At 41.8% G+C, this 14,584-nt stretch overlaps 1 protein-coding gene across 16 annotated transcripts in view; it reads left to right on the forward strand.

Annotated features, from left to right (window-relative positions):
* Positions 1-2,671: 2,671 nt before the first annotated feature.
* The window catches only part of ABI2 (abl interactor 2), a 108,348-nt gene continuing 96,435 nt past the window's right edge, over positions 2,672-14,584 (forward strand). For 6 of the 16 annotated variants that reach the window (XM_073306512.2, XM_073306501.2, XM_073306503.2 and 3 more), the window contains exon 1: positions 2,673-2,925. In XM_073306512.2, coding sequence (XP_073162613.1) covers positions 2,809-2,925 — 117 coding nt within the window. In that variant the 5' untranslated portion in view covers positions 2,673-2,808. Of the gene's footprint in view, positions 2,926-14,584 lie in introns of all 16 variants that reach the window. The other 10 variants (XM_073306500.2, XM_073306509.2, XM_073306502.2 and 7 more) reach the window with 5 other exon arrangements.

The following is a 14,584-nucleotide window of genomic DNA, read 5'->3' on the forward strand; positions in this document are numbered from 1 at the left end:
AACACTTTGCCTGTGAGGATTTTAAAACACTTGAACAAACATTACATCCAATCACTCCTCCCATGGGAAAACCTGGGATCAGGGCTAAGAGGAAGAAGTCTCCAGGAGTTTTTCTTTGCAGTGATTTCTTCCCAATTATTCTCTTGAGAGAAGAGCAGAATGGGGCTTGCCCAAAGGCTGTAGGTCTGGCTCACAAATCCTGCAGATTCTTTAGAATCCACATATATTCTAGGAAATCAGTTGGAGGCCAGGCCCATCTAGGTGGAGGTATTGTGCCAGCTCTAAATCCCTGGCAATATTCCCTTCCACAGTGCCATCGCTGTGCAGCTCCAATAGGACTGCTGTGTTGAGGCTTCTCTAGCTGGTGGCTACCCCAGAATCCCTTGCAACACGGAAACTGTAAGAATAGAAATGTAATACTGCCTGGGTCTGTATTACATTTGTGCGAGAATCTCTGTGGGGCTCTTGGAAGGGTGATGCAAGTCAGATTACCCTCTCCCCCTGTCCAGATACCCAGCTCTGAAAAGAGCTCTCCTGGGAAAGCTGAAATGCTTCTCCAGTAGTGGCTGACCTAGCTTTCTGTATGGGAGGTGGAGTTCTGTGCACAGAAAAGGGACTTTCTGTGCAGGTTAAAGGGAAGTGATCAGGAATTAAATCATTCAACATTCATGTGGGATGGGTATTATAATTTTAATTGTATAGATATTAAGTGACTTGCCTGAGATCACACAGTAACTCAGTGGCAAAGCCAAGACTAAATAAACGGTGTGCTTTAGCCGCAAGACAATCCTTCCTCTCTGGTTGGAGTGCCCTTTGGATTATAAAATGTTCTCTTTTGATTCTGAAAAGCACACTGGTTTGTGGCTCAGAATTTACCCTTTCACTCTCCCTGTACAATTGCAGCTTTTTATGTGGGATCCATACAAAAGAAACATTTTATTCTTCTTCTAATTAGAACTGAGCAGTAGTTACATAAAAAGCACAAAAACTTGATCCTGGTGTACACTGTAGTCCTGTTGAGATGAATGGTGCAGGACTGGACCTCTGTTTCAGAAATGTGCTGTTAGCTTGCCACTGACATGCTGCAATTATCTAATTTAGAAAGACAGCAGCACAAAGTCAAAAGTTCACAAAATGGAAATGTAGGTCAAAATTGTTAGTAAAGAAAACACTATTTTCAGAGGACGTAAGTCACAAACCGGAGGGGGAAAAAAGTAAACCCTGATTCAGCAAAATACTTAAGCATGTCCATAATTTTAAGCATGGGAGTAGTCACATTGACACCATTCTTAAGTACATTAATAAAACGTGGTTGAACAAAGTGCTTGACATTGGCTTTTTGAAATAATTCCCATAACTGTGAAATTACTGGCTATCATCACTGTACAATAATATCTAGTACTTTTCCTAGAATTTTTGATGACCAGCTCAGTGATATATACTTTTCAATGTCAGTATATAATACACTGTGACTTTAATATTTTTTTATATTGTCTTAAATATATTGTTTATATTTGTTGCCTTTTTGGGTGTAATTTTGTGATCATCAGGCATCTACCTTCAGCAGATGGGCAGCAAAATATACAGAAAGGGTGGGCATGAAGTACACAGATTATACTGGCTCTGATGGTTTATTTGTGAAATTCATAGGGGAATCTTCAACAAGTGTTAGACTGAGGTAAATAGAGTATAGTCACAACATATTTTAAAAAAATGAGGAGTGCTTGTGGCACCTTAGAGACTAACAAACCACAATTTCAGCCCGCGCATGTCGGCGGAGGCACTCTATGTAGAAGTCCAGTCTGTTGTTTCGACCTTCAGGAGCAGTCCACACAGAATCCTTCTTTTTGTAGCATTGGTAGGAAGGCTTGTTAGTCTCTAAAGTGCCACAAGGACTCCTAGTGGTTTTTGCTGATTCAGACTAACACGGCTACCACTTTGAAACCTGCCACAATATATTTAGTCAATGAGGGCCTTTAGTTTAATTGTAGTTTCAGTTAATTGTTGTTACACAGCATCCTCTATGCAAGGATTATATCCTAGATTTCCAGGGAACTGGACTTGATTTATTATAACCTGTGATGGAAACCAAAGAGAAACAGAGAATGACGGTGTTGGAAACTTCAAGGGTCAGATTTTGAACTTTGCAAGGATGGATACGTACTAGGATTGTACACCCACGTACTCGCCTCCAGCGCTCATATGCACATGTGTAACAGGGGTCCAGATGTGCAAGTGCAAAATGCCTGTCTGGTGCACCGCAGTGGGTAAGGGAACCGCTCTGGGGGCCGCTAGGTTGAAAATGCAGCACTTGGAGGCAGCAAACGGATGGATGCAAGTGCAGAGAGAGAATCTCCTTGGTTTCATCCCTTCCCCCAACTCCATCCCGTCAGTCATTGCTTAGTCCCCGTAACACACAATCCCTGCCCTGCCCTGCCCAGCCAGATGGTCTCCTTCTGTTCTCGCCAGCCCTCCTGTTTCATCCCTCTCCAATGCCCGCCCCTCACGCCCCCAGCCCCCTTACCCCTCCCCTCCGACCTCCCCAGCCCCCTCGCCCCTCCCCCCGCGGCGGGGACGGGGTTACTGGCGGACAGCCCCCCTCGCCCCCTGCCGGGGTGAACCGGAAGTGGGTGTGCGCGTGAGGGGCGCCGAGCCCGGGGGATGGGGGGGGGGGCGGTCTGACTGGCCCGGGTTCTGCGCCTGCGCGGTGGGGTGGCCGGTGGTTGCGCCGCGCCGCGCCGCGCCGGGTGTTTCTCTCCCTGGGCCCCGGCCCGGTCTCGGCGGCGAGGCGGGGGCGAGGATGTGAAGATGGCGGAGCTGCAGATGCTGCTGGAGGAGGAAATCCCGGGCGGGCGCCGGGCCCTCTTCGACAGCTACACCAACCTGGAGCGGGTGGCCGAGTACTGCGAGACCAACTACATCCAGGTGCCGGCGGGAGCGGGCGCTGCCGGGCGGCGGGGCCGGGGCCGCCTCTCCCCGCGGGCGGAGGCGGGCTGAGGGGGCGGGGGCGCTCCAGCTGGGGAGAAGGGGGAATGACCGTGGGGGGCCCAGCCCGGCTCTCTGCCCGCGGGGGGCAGGGAACTGGCGGCGGGGGGGGGGAGTGCGTGGTGCCGCCGCCGCCGCCGCCGCCGCCTCCGGAGACCGGTTCACCTCCCGAAAGCCCCCCCCCCACCCCCCGGGGGGCGGGTGTATCTTGGCGCCCGGGCGCCTCTCCCTGATGCCCAGGCTGGGCTGGCCCCGGCTGGGGAGGCGGCGGGCGCTGGGCGAGCAGAGCTGATGAGGGCTGTAGGGGGGTCGGCAGAGGGGGGACGGAAGAGGTGAAGCGCTGGGGAGGGGGGGGGTGTTTATAGGGCTCGGTCTTGCGGGGCTCTTCGGTCAGATGCAGCCGCTTTCCGTCGGCATCGCGGGGGGACGGAAGCAGCGGCGGGCGCGCAGTTAGGCTGGCGGCCGTGACGGGGGCGGGAAGAGGGGGTGACGGGGGCTTGCGGTGGACATTGGTGGGGAGCCACGTGGGCCGGGCGTGTGTGGAGGAAGGAGACTGGCGCTGGGGGGCGGGGGGGGGGGGTTGCCGAGAGGAGTGGAGGAGCATGGCAGGGGGCTGTCAGAGTGAGGTCGCTCCCGTGGGGTGAGGCGTCGCAGTAAAATAGAGATGAGGCCAGTGAAGAGGGGGAAGGTGGAATCAACAGCCTGGTGGTACCTGTCGAGAATTTTACAGCACTCTCCTCACTGCCGTACCGAACAATCATTAAAAGAAGTGCCTGGGACCCCAGTTTCATATTCTCTCTCTTTCCCCCCCCGGAAGCCGTTTTTGTGTGTTTCTTTCAGAACTGGCCCATAAGGATGATAATAGCTGTGGCCAGTTTGAGATGTTGGTAGGATTACTGTAGCAGGTGACCCGGGGGGACGGGGACGGGAATGATATAACCAGTGGGGGAGAGAATAGTTAAAATAATGTCACTATAGAAGAGATTACACTGTTTAATTCACGGCATCCACATCATAGAATGACCAACATTTTATTGGGAAAAATATTTTATTTATTGATATTTTAGGTCATTTACAATAAGATTTCAATTAGTGTGATGACACAGCTAAATACGTACCTTGTTAGAAAATGAACAGTATTTAACAGCATGTTATATCATTACTATTTCCCCTTTTTCAAATTATTTAATCAAAACTGTACTTTGATAATATGAATGTTTAAATATGTAACTTTTTAAAATCTGTATTGCGAAGCTGACTGTCTTTTGGGTGGGTGGGAAGAGTCTCAAAGGCACAGGAAGTGGGGAGATGTAATTCAGTTATTGTCCTCTGTGTCTGCCCTTCTTGACTATCTGTTGTCCCTATAAATACAAGATGATTGTGTCCATGTTATTATTTGTATTACCATATAGCATCTAGGAGCCCTCATCATGGACCAGGACCTTGTTGTGCATATCTAAAGATCTCAATGATTTCAGTATTTCCTTTGTATTGTTTTCCTGTGCAAGGTGTATCCATTTTTTTTAGAGTTTATCTGGCACTGTCCTCACAAAATGTTGAGTCTTCCATTAGTAAATATTCTACTGATATAACCAGCTTGGTTAAAGGACTTCTGAATCTTTTTTTGTTACTGATCTGTCTAGGTATCTATACCATGCTTATGACTATCTGAGCCTCTTACAAAATTACGTAAATTCACCCAAATAGTCCATGCTTAGAGCTACATTTTCATTTCTCCTTTTCAGGAACAAGTAGAGGGGACTAAATTACCCTTTATGGTCTATCCCTTTCCAAAAACAAGCAGCATTGTGGGCTGTTTTGCTCTTAGTCATGTGAAAAAGGTTAGTCCTGCAGTTTGTGCAGAAGATGGTCAGAGTTGTGGTCATTCTTAGCTATGGTGGAGAATTAAGCCTCCAAGAAGCCCTGTCTTCAGCTTCTACTAGTTCTGCCATGGTCTTCTAGAACAGTGGTTTTCGACCTTTCCAGATTACTGTACTCCTTTCAGGAGTCTGATTTGTCTTGCGTACCCCAAGTTTCATCCCGCTTAGAAACTACTTGCTTACAAAAATAGAAGTGTCACTGCATACTGTTACTGAAAAATTGCTTACTTTCTCATTTTTACCATATAATTATAAAATCAATTTGTATATAAATATTGTGCTTGCATGTCAGTGTTTAGTGTATAGAGCAGTATAAACAAGTCATTGTCTGTATGAAATTTTAGTTTGTAGTGACTTTGCTAGTGCTTATTATATAGCCTGTTGTAAAATTAGACAGATGTCTAAATGAATTGAAGTACTCCCTGGAAGACCTCTGCATACCCCTGGTTGGGAACCACTGTTCTAGAATTTCCTTGTGTGTTTGACTGCTGCAGTTTCAGGAGGTCTTTGTTATGGGGACCTTTGCGATGTCTAAGGGCTAGGCCAAGCTAAGACTAAGATTTGAATTTGATCTAATATTGGATGGGTAGCCGCTACAGTGATTGGAGCATGAAAGTGATATGCTCATATTGACCTCTTTGCCATCAGTTTGTCAGCAGTTTTGTGTACCAGTTGGTGATTTGTAGGCTCTGTAGTTTTATTCCGAAGTATAGAAATTGTTGTTAAAATGGGCGGATGTGTAGATCACTGTGAGAAGTCTGACAAGATTCATCTGCTTATATCACTTAATAGAGAATTTGAAGTATACTGTTAATATACATTTGATTTTCTTAGCAACTTGAAAGGTGCTTCAAATATCTTCAGGTATCATGGAGATCTCTGCATGGGATTTGCTAGCTGGAGCAATTGCTGTAATTTGATATGTTCCTTATGAAACTAGGTATTCAGATTGTATAACTTTGGGAGTCATAAACTTCAAATATAGAAATCTGGCTAATCAGCTATACTTGATTTGTTGTATGAAGAGTAAGAGTTACTTCAGCACCATTTAAAAACAAAAGCAGGTAAACCTTTCTTATGGTTAGTGTTCAACAAATAGGTAACCAGCCTTCCCTTGCATGTGCTGATACAGCACCCTAAAATCTTGTGATAGCAAATGATCAGATAAAACATCAAATGTATAGTAAGTAATTTAATTTCATTGCAAATATAAGAGGAGAAAAAATGTGAAAGACCAGTGTTTTGGCAGAAAACAGCTTTCTTCAGTTTTAGCTCTAGAAAAATGTTTGCTCTTTTTAAATTCTCCACTGAGTCACTCTTTAGTACACCAGCCAATCAACTGATATGGTGACATGTTTTTCAGCAGCCATTAACTCTGCTGAACAGGAAAATAAATTGATACATGCTATGGAAAAATAAAATTTCCAGATTACACTCAAATAATTCAGACTTTTTTTTAATATCTGACTTAAAGCAAAAATAGGCATAAGGTTACCCAGAGCAATAAATCAGTTTCTAAACTTAAATTCATAAACATAAATATCAAAATATGCAGTCTTTATAGAGAAATGGAATAAAAATAAACATTACTCAACAGACAAGACTTATTCCTACAATAAAAAGAAGTTGGGGGAAGCACATAGTGATCTCTGCATTTTCTTTAAAAAAAAAAATACAATACAGCATGTACGTGCATTTTTCAAACAACTTTGTTCAGAAGACTCTTCATCAGAGCTGTTAGGGTTTGCTAATCAGAGGCAGGAATCTGATGCTGGTTATTCATAGCCTCATCTTCTCATGCTCTGCAGATTATACCCAGTTCAGTGCTCAGTCTGCACCATGTTATAGAGTTAACTTTATTGAAGAGTAGCTAATTGATGACCAAGAATTTAATTAACTATTCAGGGTCTCCATTTTCACAAAAAATATTTGCATTGTACAGTCCTTTTGTATGGGTCTCCTATAAGAAGCAAAGAATGCTCAGACTGGTCAATAAGCCACAATTGTATAATTTTGGTGTTTTAGAATTTTCTTTGCTGTTCCAAGAAATGTTATACATGATGTGATTGCACATTTTTTTAAATCACACTTATTTCTATTACTAATATACTAAAGTAAATCCTAGCATTATCTTGGCTTATCCATCTTTTGAAGGTTATACTACAGGTCTCTGTGAGAATAATCAACTATTATACTCTGTTCAGACCTTTTTTGGTTTACCCGGTAATCACTGCTTCTCTTAAAAAGCCTCTCATTTCATGCAATGCATCTAGCTTCCAAAACTCATGAACTCTCAAATCTCTTGGCACGCTTTGAAAGTGAGTTGGAAAAATTACTAGATACATGCTGGCCAGAGGACTAAACCTACTTGTCACAAGCAGATATGAAATATTAGAGTGGAGAGCTTCCGCCATTGAGGTATGTGTTCAGGTGAAAAGCCAGCGTGCCACAGCTAGTTTTTGGGATAGGTGCTGGGATTTCTACCAGCTGCTGTCCCTGGAGCCTTCTGAAAGGCACTGTCATTCTCAGTCTTTGAAGAATGTGATGCTCCACTCATCTCTAGTTGCTCGAAAGTAAGAATGAGCTCTCCCACCCTTCCCCACCTTCAGAGCCTCAAGGCTGCTGTGAGGGGTGTGTGTTTCCAGTATTGTATTGGCTTCTCCAGTCTCTTGGCTGTTGTGAGGAGAGGAGTGGCCAGTAGGTTTCTGCTACTCTCTTTCCTCTAGAGCAGGGGTCGGCAACCTTTGAGAAGTGGCGTGCCAAGTCTTCATTAATTTAAGGTTTTGCAGCCCCTGATAAATTTTACATTTACAGGGGCCCCTGACAGAACCCCAGACTGGCAGTGGGCTGAGTGGGGCTGGCGGCCAGGACCCCGGCTGGCAAGGGGCTGGGCTGCTGGAACCCCAGACCATCGGCGGACTGAGCGGGGTGGCGGACAGAACTCCAGACCGGCAGCGGGTGAGCAAGGCCGGCGGCCGGGACTCCAACCGGCAGCGGGGCCGGGGGCTTAGCCTGCCAGTCTGGGGTTCCATCCGCCTGCTCCTGCCAGCCAGGGTCCCGGCCGCCAGCCCTGGTCAGCCCGCTGCCAGCCTGGGGTTCTGTTCACCCAGGCAGGCAGTGGGCTGAGCGGGGCCGGCGGCCGGGATCCCGGCTGGCAGCAGCATGCCAGTAAAAATCGGCACGCATGCCACCGGTTGCCGACTCCTGCTCGAGAGCCACAAAGCCCTTGTAAATAACTTTAGTTATTAATAACTCTCCCTTGGTGCAGGTAGCTTCCCTAAGCAGTAGAACTGTGAAATGATTCTTGACAGTTTTACCACTGACCATAGAGTAGCAGCATTGAAACTGACCGGAATCGTTAACTTCACTCTGCTATTTCTTACCCAAACTGAATCACTATTGAAACATAGGAGCTGTCTGTGAACTCTACAAGACAATACTGCATTCTTTATATTTGGAAGATTTTTCCACAACTGTATGGGGTATAAACTTTTCTTTAATTAAAAAGAAAAAAAAAAGGTGCAGCCATAATTAATAGCCTTCTAGGCTCTTGTACTGAGATGGGAAAGTTTCCTGCTCATGGGTGGAATTTTCTAGCCTATTTCAGTTGCCTTCCCATTTGTTCTTAGCAATCCTACTTCATCATGGAACATAAATAAGGGATTTTACTGTATAAATAATGTTGAACAAATACTCTGCTGCAGTATTTGCAACCCAAACATTCTGTTCAGATTCTTCTTCTGACCTTACCTATCACTATAGCATATTGTAGCTTGTGTTAGTACATGAGAAACTTACTATAGCCAGATCATTCTATTTTCAATGTCCAAATAACAGATTTGCACAAAGTAAACAAACAGCGCAAATAATGCAAAGTAAACAGGTTTATTAAACTTCTCCTTTTAATATTAAAGTGATGCATGCAAGTAAATTTGTTTTTAAAAACTATTTTTAACCTGACTGTTCCTTTAAATTTTGTTTTCTTTTTAAGCTAGCTACTAGTATATTAGTGGTTATACTTGGATCTTACAAGTGTGCATGGAAGGCTTGTTCTACAAATATAAAAGAGTCATTGATGAGTTTAAGGCTGCAATAGTTGAGGAGTGCAGAAAGATGCTGATAAATTAAAGCTGCTTAACAAAATTAGGGAACTGGAAAAACAAATCTGATGGATCTGTGGACATATCATTACATAAAATGGTTAGACTTTCAGCCTGTTGTTTCCCCAATGCACATGCAGTTTTTACCCTCAGACTACTGTAGCATTCCACAAAAATCATATAATTTAAATAACTGCCTAAGGGAAGGTCCAAGTACTCTCTCCTTTTATGGTATCTACTTATTTTTTTGAATATCGTTGAATGCCAAGCAGTATAATAGCTATGTAAACTGAACATTCCTTGTTAATAAGGTTGTATGTAGCCACTATTCCGTTGAAATAAAGCAAGCATTTGTTTGACATGTTTCTCTTTAGGCTCAAAGTTATCTGCTGGAGAGTGGGAAATTCTCATCGTTTTCCTTAAACCATGTCCATGCTATGGGTGCTACAGCTGTGTCACCATAGCACTGCAGTATAGGTGTTTCCCACTTCTCCGAGCAGAGGTAGCTAGATCGATGGAAGAATTGTCTCATTGACTTAGCTGCGTCTCCATTGGGAATTAAGTTGTCTTAAACTGTAGCGTGCCAGTATGAATTTTTCACACCCCTGAGTGGCCTAGCTAGGTTAGTCTAAATTTTAAGTGTAGACCAAGCCTAAGTGTCTCCCTTTTTGTGCTCTCCCCTTGAGCTTCCCCCTGTAAATTCAGTGAAGATCTTACAAATGTATTTTCAATTGTTTTTAATTTACTATAACTTGTCTTTTCCTCCTAGGTGCCTAAACTGTCCAGGCTGTCAGTCCATTAGGAGGCTAATGGTTTTGGCAGATCCTGTTAATTAAATGTGAGGGTTTTTAGCTTCCATGTCTAGGTAACGGGATAACCAAAATATCTCCTTCCTGTGGAATGGCATCAGTAATAAGGCTCAGGTAGCTAGGAGAAAAATCAGACTGATACAGGTATTTAAGAATGAGCACTTTAAATTTTTTTACGTATTTTAAATATACTGTAAATATCTAAAAAGGACTGTTATTTTATCCAGTACTATGTGTACATGTCTTCAATTGATTTTTTCTTAAAAAATGATTCTTTAATTTATTTTTTTTTATACCTAGAATAGTATTCGATGGTGTGTATTCATTCATTGCAAGCACATCCGAGTTGTGGGCTGCTGTTACTGTGTATTTATCTTGTGGTCCAGGTTTATGGAGAGATCATTAGTGTGTTGGTTGAATTGGTATTGTGATAATCTCTATCAGCCCATTTTGCCTTTTCCCCCCCCAGTGAGCCATATAACTGGTAAACTAGGCGTTTATCACTCAACCACTGTACTTTCCTTTGTATAACTGTGCTACATTTTACAAAGAGTCATTCAAAGCATTTAATAGGGTCGCTGAGTTAAAAATCATGGTTTGTAAAATAGTAGGATTGATTCTTCTGTGTGTTCAGAATAGCACGAACCATTTGTTATCTGTGTTAATGGGAGTTATCAGTTTTACTATCCCATGCACTGATGGGAAAACAGAATTTATGAATACTATATAGTTACTGCTGGAAAAGAGGCACATCTATTCTTGTATCATTGAGTATGTTTGTTGAGAGTGGCATTTTGGTAACTATCTTCTGCTGTGTATCTACTTCCTGATGATGTAGACATTGAATAATGTTGATCAAGGATGCCATTCAGAGCAGCAAGCTTATGTTCACTGTTATATACGCATCATAAGCGTTTTAAAATCTGAATTCTGTTGCTCACATTTTATATGTATTTGTGATCATTAATCTTTGTGGCTTTAGTGCTTTACGTTTCAGTGCAGGAAGTGGTACACCATTGTGGTGAATATCTAAAACCCGCCCAAAGCCTTCACCAAGGAGCATTCAGCTAAGTGAAAAACTTCAGATCTCCATTAAGTTAAATTGAACCATGATTGGAGGAGAGAGAAGAACTTCTCTAGCTGGTGTGTTTTTATGACAGATTTTAACTGCAGTCTGAATGCTAAATTGTGCTGGCCCAGTTTTAGTAGAATTTGTGAACATGAAGTTTTTAAGCTATTCTTTGTTTACTTGTGTATAATTGAAAGCAACATCTTGCTTACCAATGCAAAACCTCTAAATTTTGTTGGTTATCCTTTTACTTGAACGAGAATCTTTGTTAATGCACTTTTAATAACTTATAAAGCAAGAAGAAAAGGAGTACTTGTGGCACCTTAGTGACTAACCAATTTATTTGAGCTCAAATAAATGCTCAAATAAATTGTTTAGTCTCTAAGGTGCCACAAGTACTCCTTTTCTTTTTGTGAATACAGACTAACACGGCTGCTACTCTGAAACTTATAAAGCAAGATAATGCTCCGTTAGATGGGATAGATGATGGGCAACATAATGTATTTGGGTAATTTTTTTTTCAATTTTCAGGGCTCTGATTAGCCAATTTGGACACTTTTTTTTTCCCTGGAACTAAATAAACTGCTAGGTGAAAATGGATCTCATGCATGTTTCAGTCAGAATGAATGGGGTTTTGTGCAATCTTAATTTTAGGTTCTTGGATTGTTTAAACAGAAGTTGACTAGGTTCTCAGGGAAGGAGATGAGTGTGGATTAAAATGACATGGGAGACACCACCCGTAAGTTTTGAGCGTGGAAGGAAACCTTGCTGTTAACCTTTCCATAGCAAGCCCCAGAATGATGTGACTTGAATATGAAGTGGAACCTATTTTTTTTTATATGGTGGCTTATGTTAGGAGGGTTTGAAAATTTCACTTACGTGCTTTTTTCAGAGTAATGGCCGTGTTAGTCTGTATTCGCAAAAAGAAAAGGAGTACTTGTGGCACCTTAGAGACTAACCAATTTATTTGAGCATAAGCTTTCGTGAGCTACTTTTGAGTGTTGAGGACGAAGTTTCCCCGGAAGAGTGAGGGCCTAAGTGATTGTCTTTTGTAGATTAAGTGTTCATTTAAAAAAAAAAAAATTTTAACCCTTCTGGTTAATAAAGGTAGTCTCTTTCAAATGTGAAGTGGTTGTTAACCAATCTCGGGCTTTACAAAATCTGGAAATGAAGGGCTCCATTGCCTCTTAGCTGCGCCAGGCAACAGTAGAATGAAATTAACAACTCTGATCAGTTTAATTGTTTCAGTTCAGAACCTTGTGGGTAGTAGTGAAACTGTCAAGAATCATGTGAATTTCATGTTTTTGCACCTTTGGAAAAATGCACAGCACTGCAGTTATTCCTGGGAGTGGAGGACCCAAGTAGGCTGGGGGAACATATTTTATAAGTGTAGTAGGCAGGATCTAGATCATGTGCTGTATTTGACAGAAAAAAGGCATTAATTTTGCTACAGCTTCTGTATCCTGTAACTACCCACATTAAAAACTACAGTTAGTGGAATTTTCTTAGTCTTTTAATAATAGATAATAGTGTTTTGTTCTGGCATCTTTTAGCGATGGGTTAGCATTAAGGCTAAATGAAGGTCTGCTTTTGTTGTTTTTTAAAAAAGCAGAATCTGTTCCTTTGACAGTATGTGTAAAGCTGCTACTTTAATAAATGGTCTAAAATGAGGTTGAGGTGGTTGAATTAATTTGTCTTGGTTTGTTTTATTCGTAATTCTAACATTCCTAAAATTTTCTTATCATAGTTAAATGTTTACTGAATAAGAATACTGTAATGAATTTTCAACACAGTTCAGAAGTATTTGCCACTCTTTTATTAGTGCCGGAACTGTGAGTGGTGTTAATCTCACAGTAAAGCTTCTGTTTTATTGATCTTTCCCAGCAGGAAGTTGTCTGATACAGTTTGAGAGACAGGAAATGGGGCTCAATGTTTGAATGCACAAGAAGGCTGGAGATATTTGTTCCAGAATATAGGAATCAGCCTGGATAAAAGAACAAATGTTTATAGATTTGATGAAACTACCGGGGTGTGTGCACACTAGCCTTTACAAATGTGTTAAGTATCTCAAGTGAATTGGTGACCAATTAACTGAAGATAAAGTCCAGTGAAGATGAGCTTTAAGTATGTAGTGAGTTTAAAAAATAAACAATGTAGGATGTAAAAGGAATGGAATAGACCAATATGCAACAATGTGGTATGTTGTATCTATGGAGGCATTCTTCAGCATTTTCTCTATCCAACATTTAGTGGGTTAACTCTAAAGAGGGGTAAGGCTGTTTATCCTGATGTCCTTCCTTTGGCAGCTTGATTTCACAGCGTGGTTCCCTCTCCAGAACTAGCCAGCTGTTGAATGTGCAAGGTCCTGGAGCAAATGATGTAGCATTGTATAAAGGATCAGTGTGTGCTTAGCCTTGCTAGCTAGGACATTGGTGATCCTCAGAATATCATAGAAAGTTCTTTTGACCTTTTTCAGGAAGTACCCACACAAGCACTTAGACTGTAGCCTCTTCTGTCTGAGTACATTTCCGTACATAAGTCTACAAACTGGGATCGTAGAATGGGGAGAATAATCTGTAGAGTCAGGATCTCTGATATTGCACTTGACAGTATTTTGCTTTTCTGGTGGATCTGCTGTCAACATCTTTGCTTACAATGCAATAGTTTGCCTTTAACTTTTTGTTGTTGTTGTCTGAGTCCATTACATAAAATTGGTTACTTCAGTTGATCTATCTTTCTTCAAATGGAAGAGAACAGTACTCAAGAGCTTACCCAACAGGATACTTAATGGAATAAATGAACAGAACTTTTGTAAATGGTTATGGATCATCTTGGGATCTGTTAGAAATACCAAATTTGGAACTTTCTCAGCGTTGGGCAGTCCTTAATTAATACGCACCAAATATCATGACTCAGGCTAAAAAGCATTTGGAACTATTGAAAGTCAATGAGACAAACTGACCTTTTGGCAACCTTGGAAAAAGTCAAACTTTGGATATCCCCTCGTGTATTTGGGGGTGTCCAAGGTTGCCTACTCAATGTCAAGATTTGAGCTCAATATAAATACGTAAATTGTCAGTGAATCAGCCTATTGCAAGCCTTTGTAATATATTAATGCTACTTATTCAAAGACAGTTTACAAATGATGTATACTACTTTGGACTTATGTTCTTATAAATCACCTTACTGCATCTGAAGTGATGTGTAGTTATTGGTAAGCTGGAACGCAACCTGTAACAGTGTATAACATTTAGGACAGAAAGTGAAGAATGCTATTTTGAAGGCCCAAACTTCACTGGGCTAGGAATTGATTTAAAGGTGAATTGAAGAGGGGACAGAAAAATTGCGTTGTCATTTTTTTTCTGTTTTATGATCAAAGAAGACTTGCATCTTATTTTTACAGATGTGTGGGTTTTTTTTGCTTGGGTTTGACCCTAAAAATATACGAAGTATGAGGTTTTGTCTTCACTGTTTTTGATGTAGGCTGCCTTACAGGATCAGAGAATTGGAGTGAGAGCTTTCTCTGCCCTTATTTGAAAGGTCATGGTGTTAAATCTTTAACAAAGATCTTTCTTTCCCAGCTGATTGTCAGTTGTTTGACTTAAATAGGTGTTAACAAAAACAGTTTTGACAAGTCTAACTTAATCCTTTCACATGGTAGTTGCTCAGCTTTCACATTCTGAATACATAATGTTGGCCAGCTTCTGCCGTTGACATAGCAACTTCAAGGAATAACAAAGC

This window comes from Lepidochelys kempii, chromosome 11, assembly GCF_965140285.1.
Source record: "Lepidochelys kempii isolate rLepKem1 chromosome 11, rLepKem1.hap1, whole genome shotgun sequence".
NCBI lineage: Eukaryota > Metazoa > Chordata > Testudines > Cheloniidae > Lepidochelys > Lepidochelys kempii.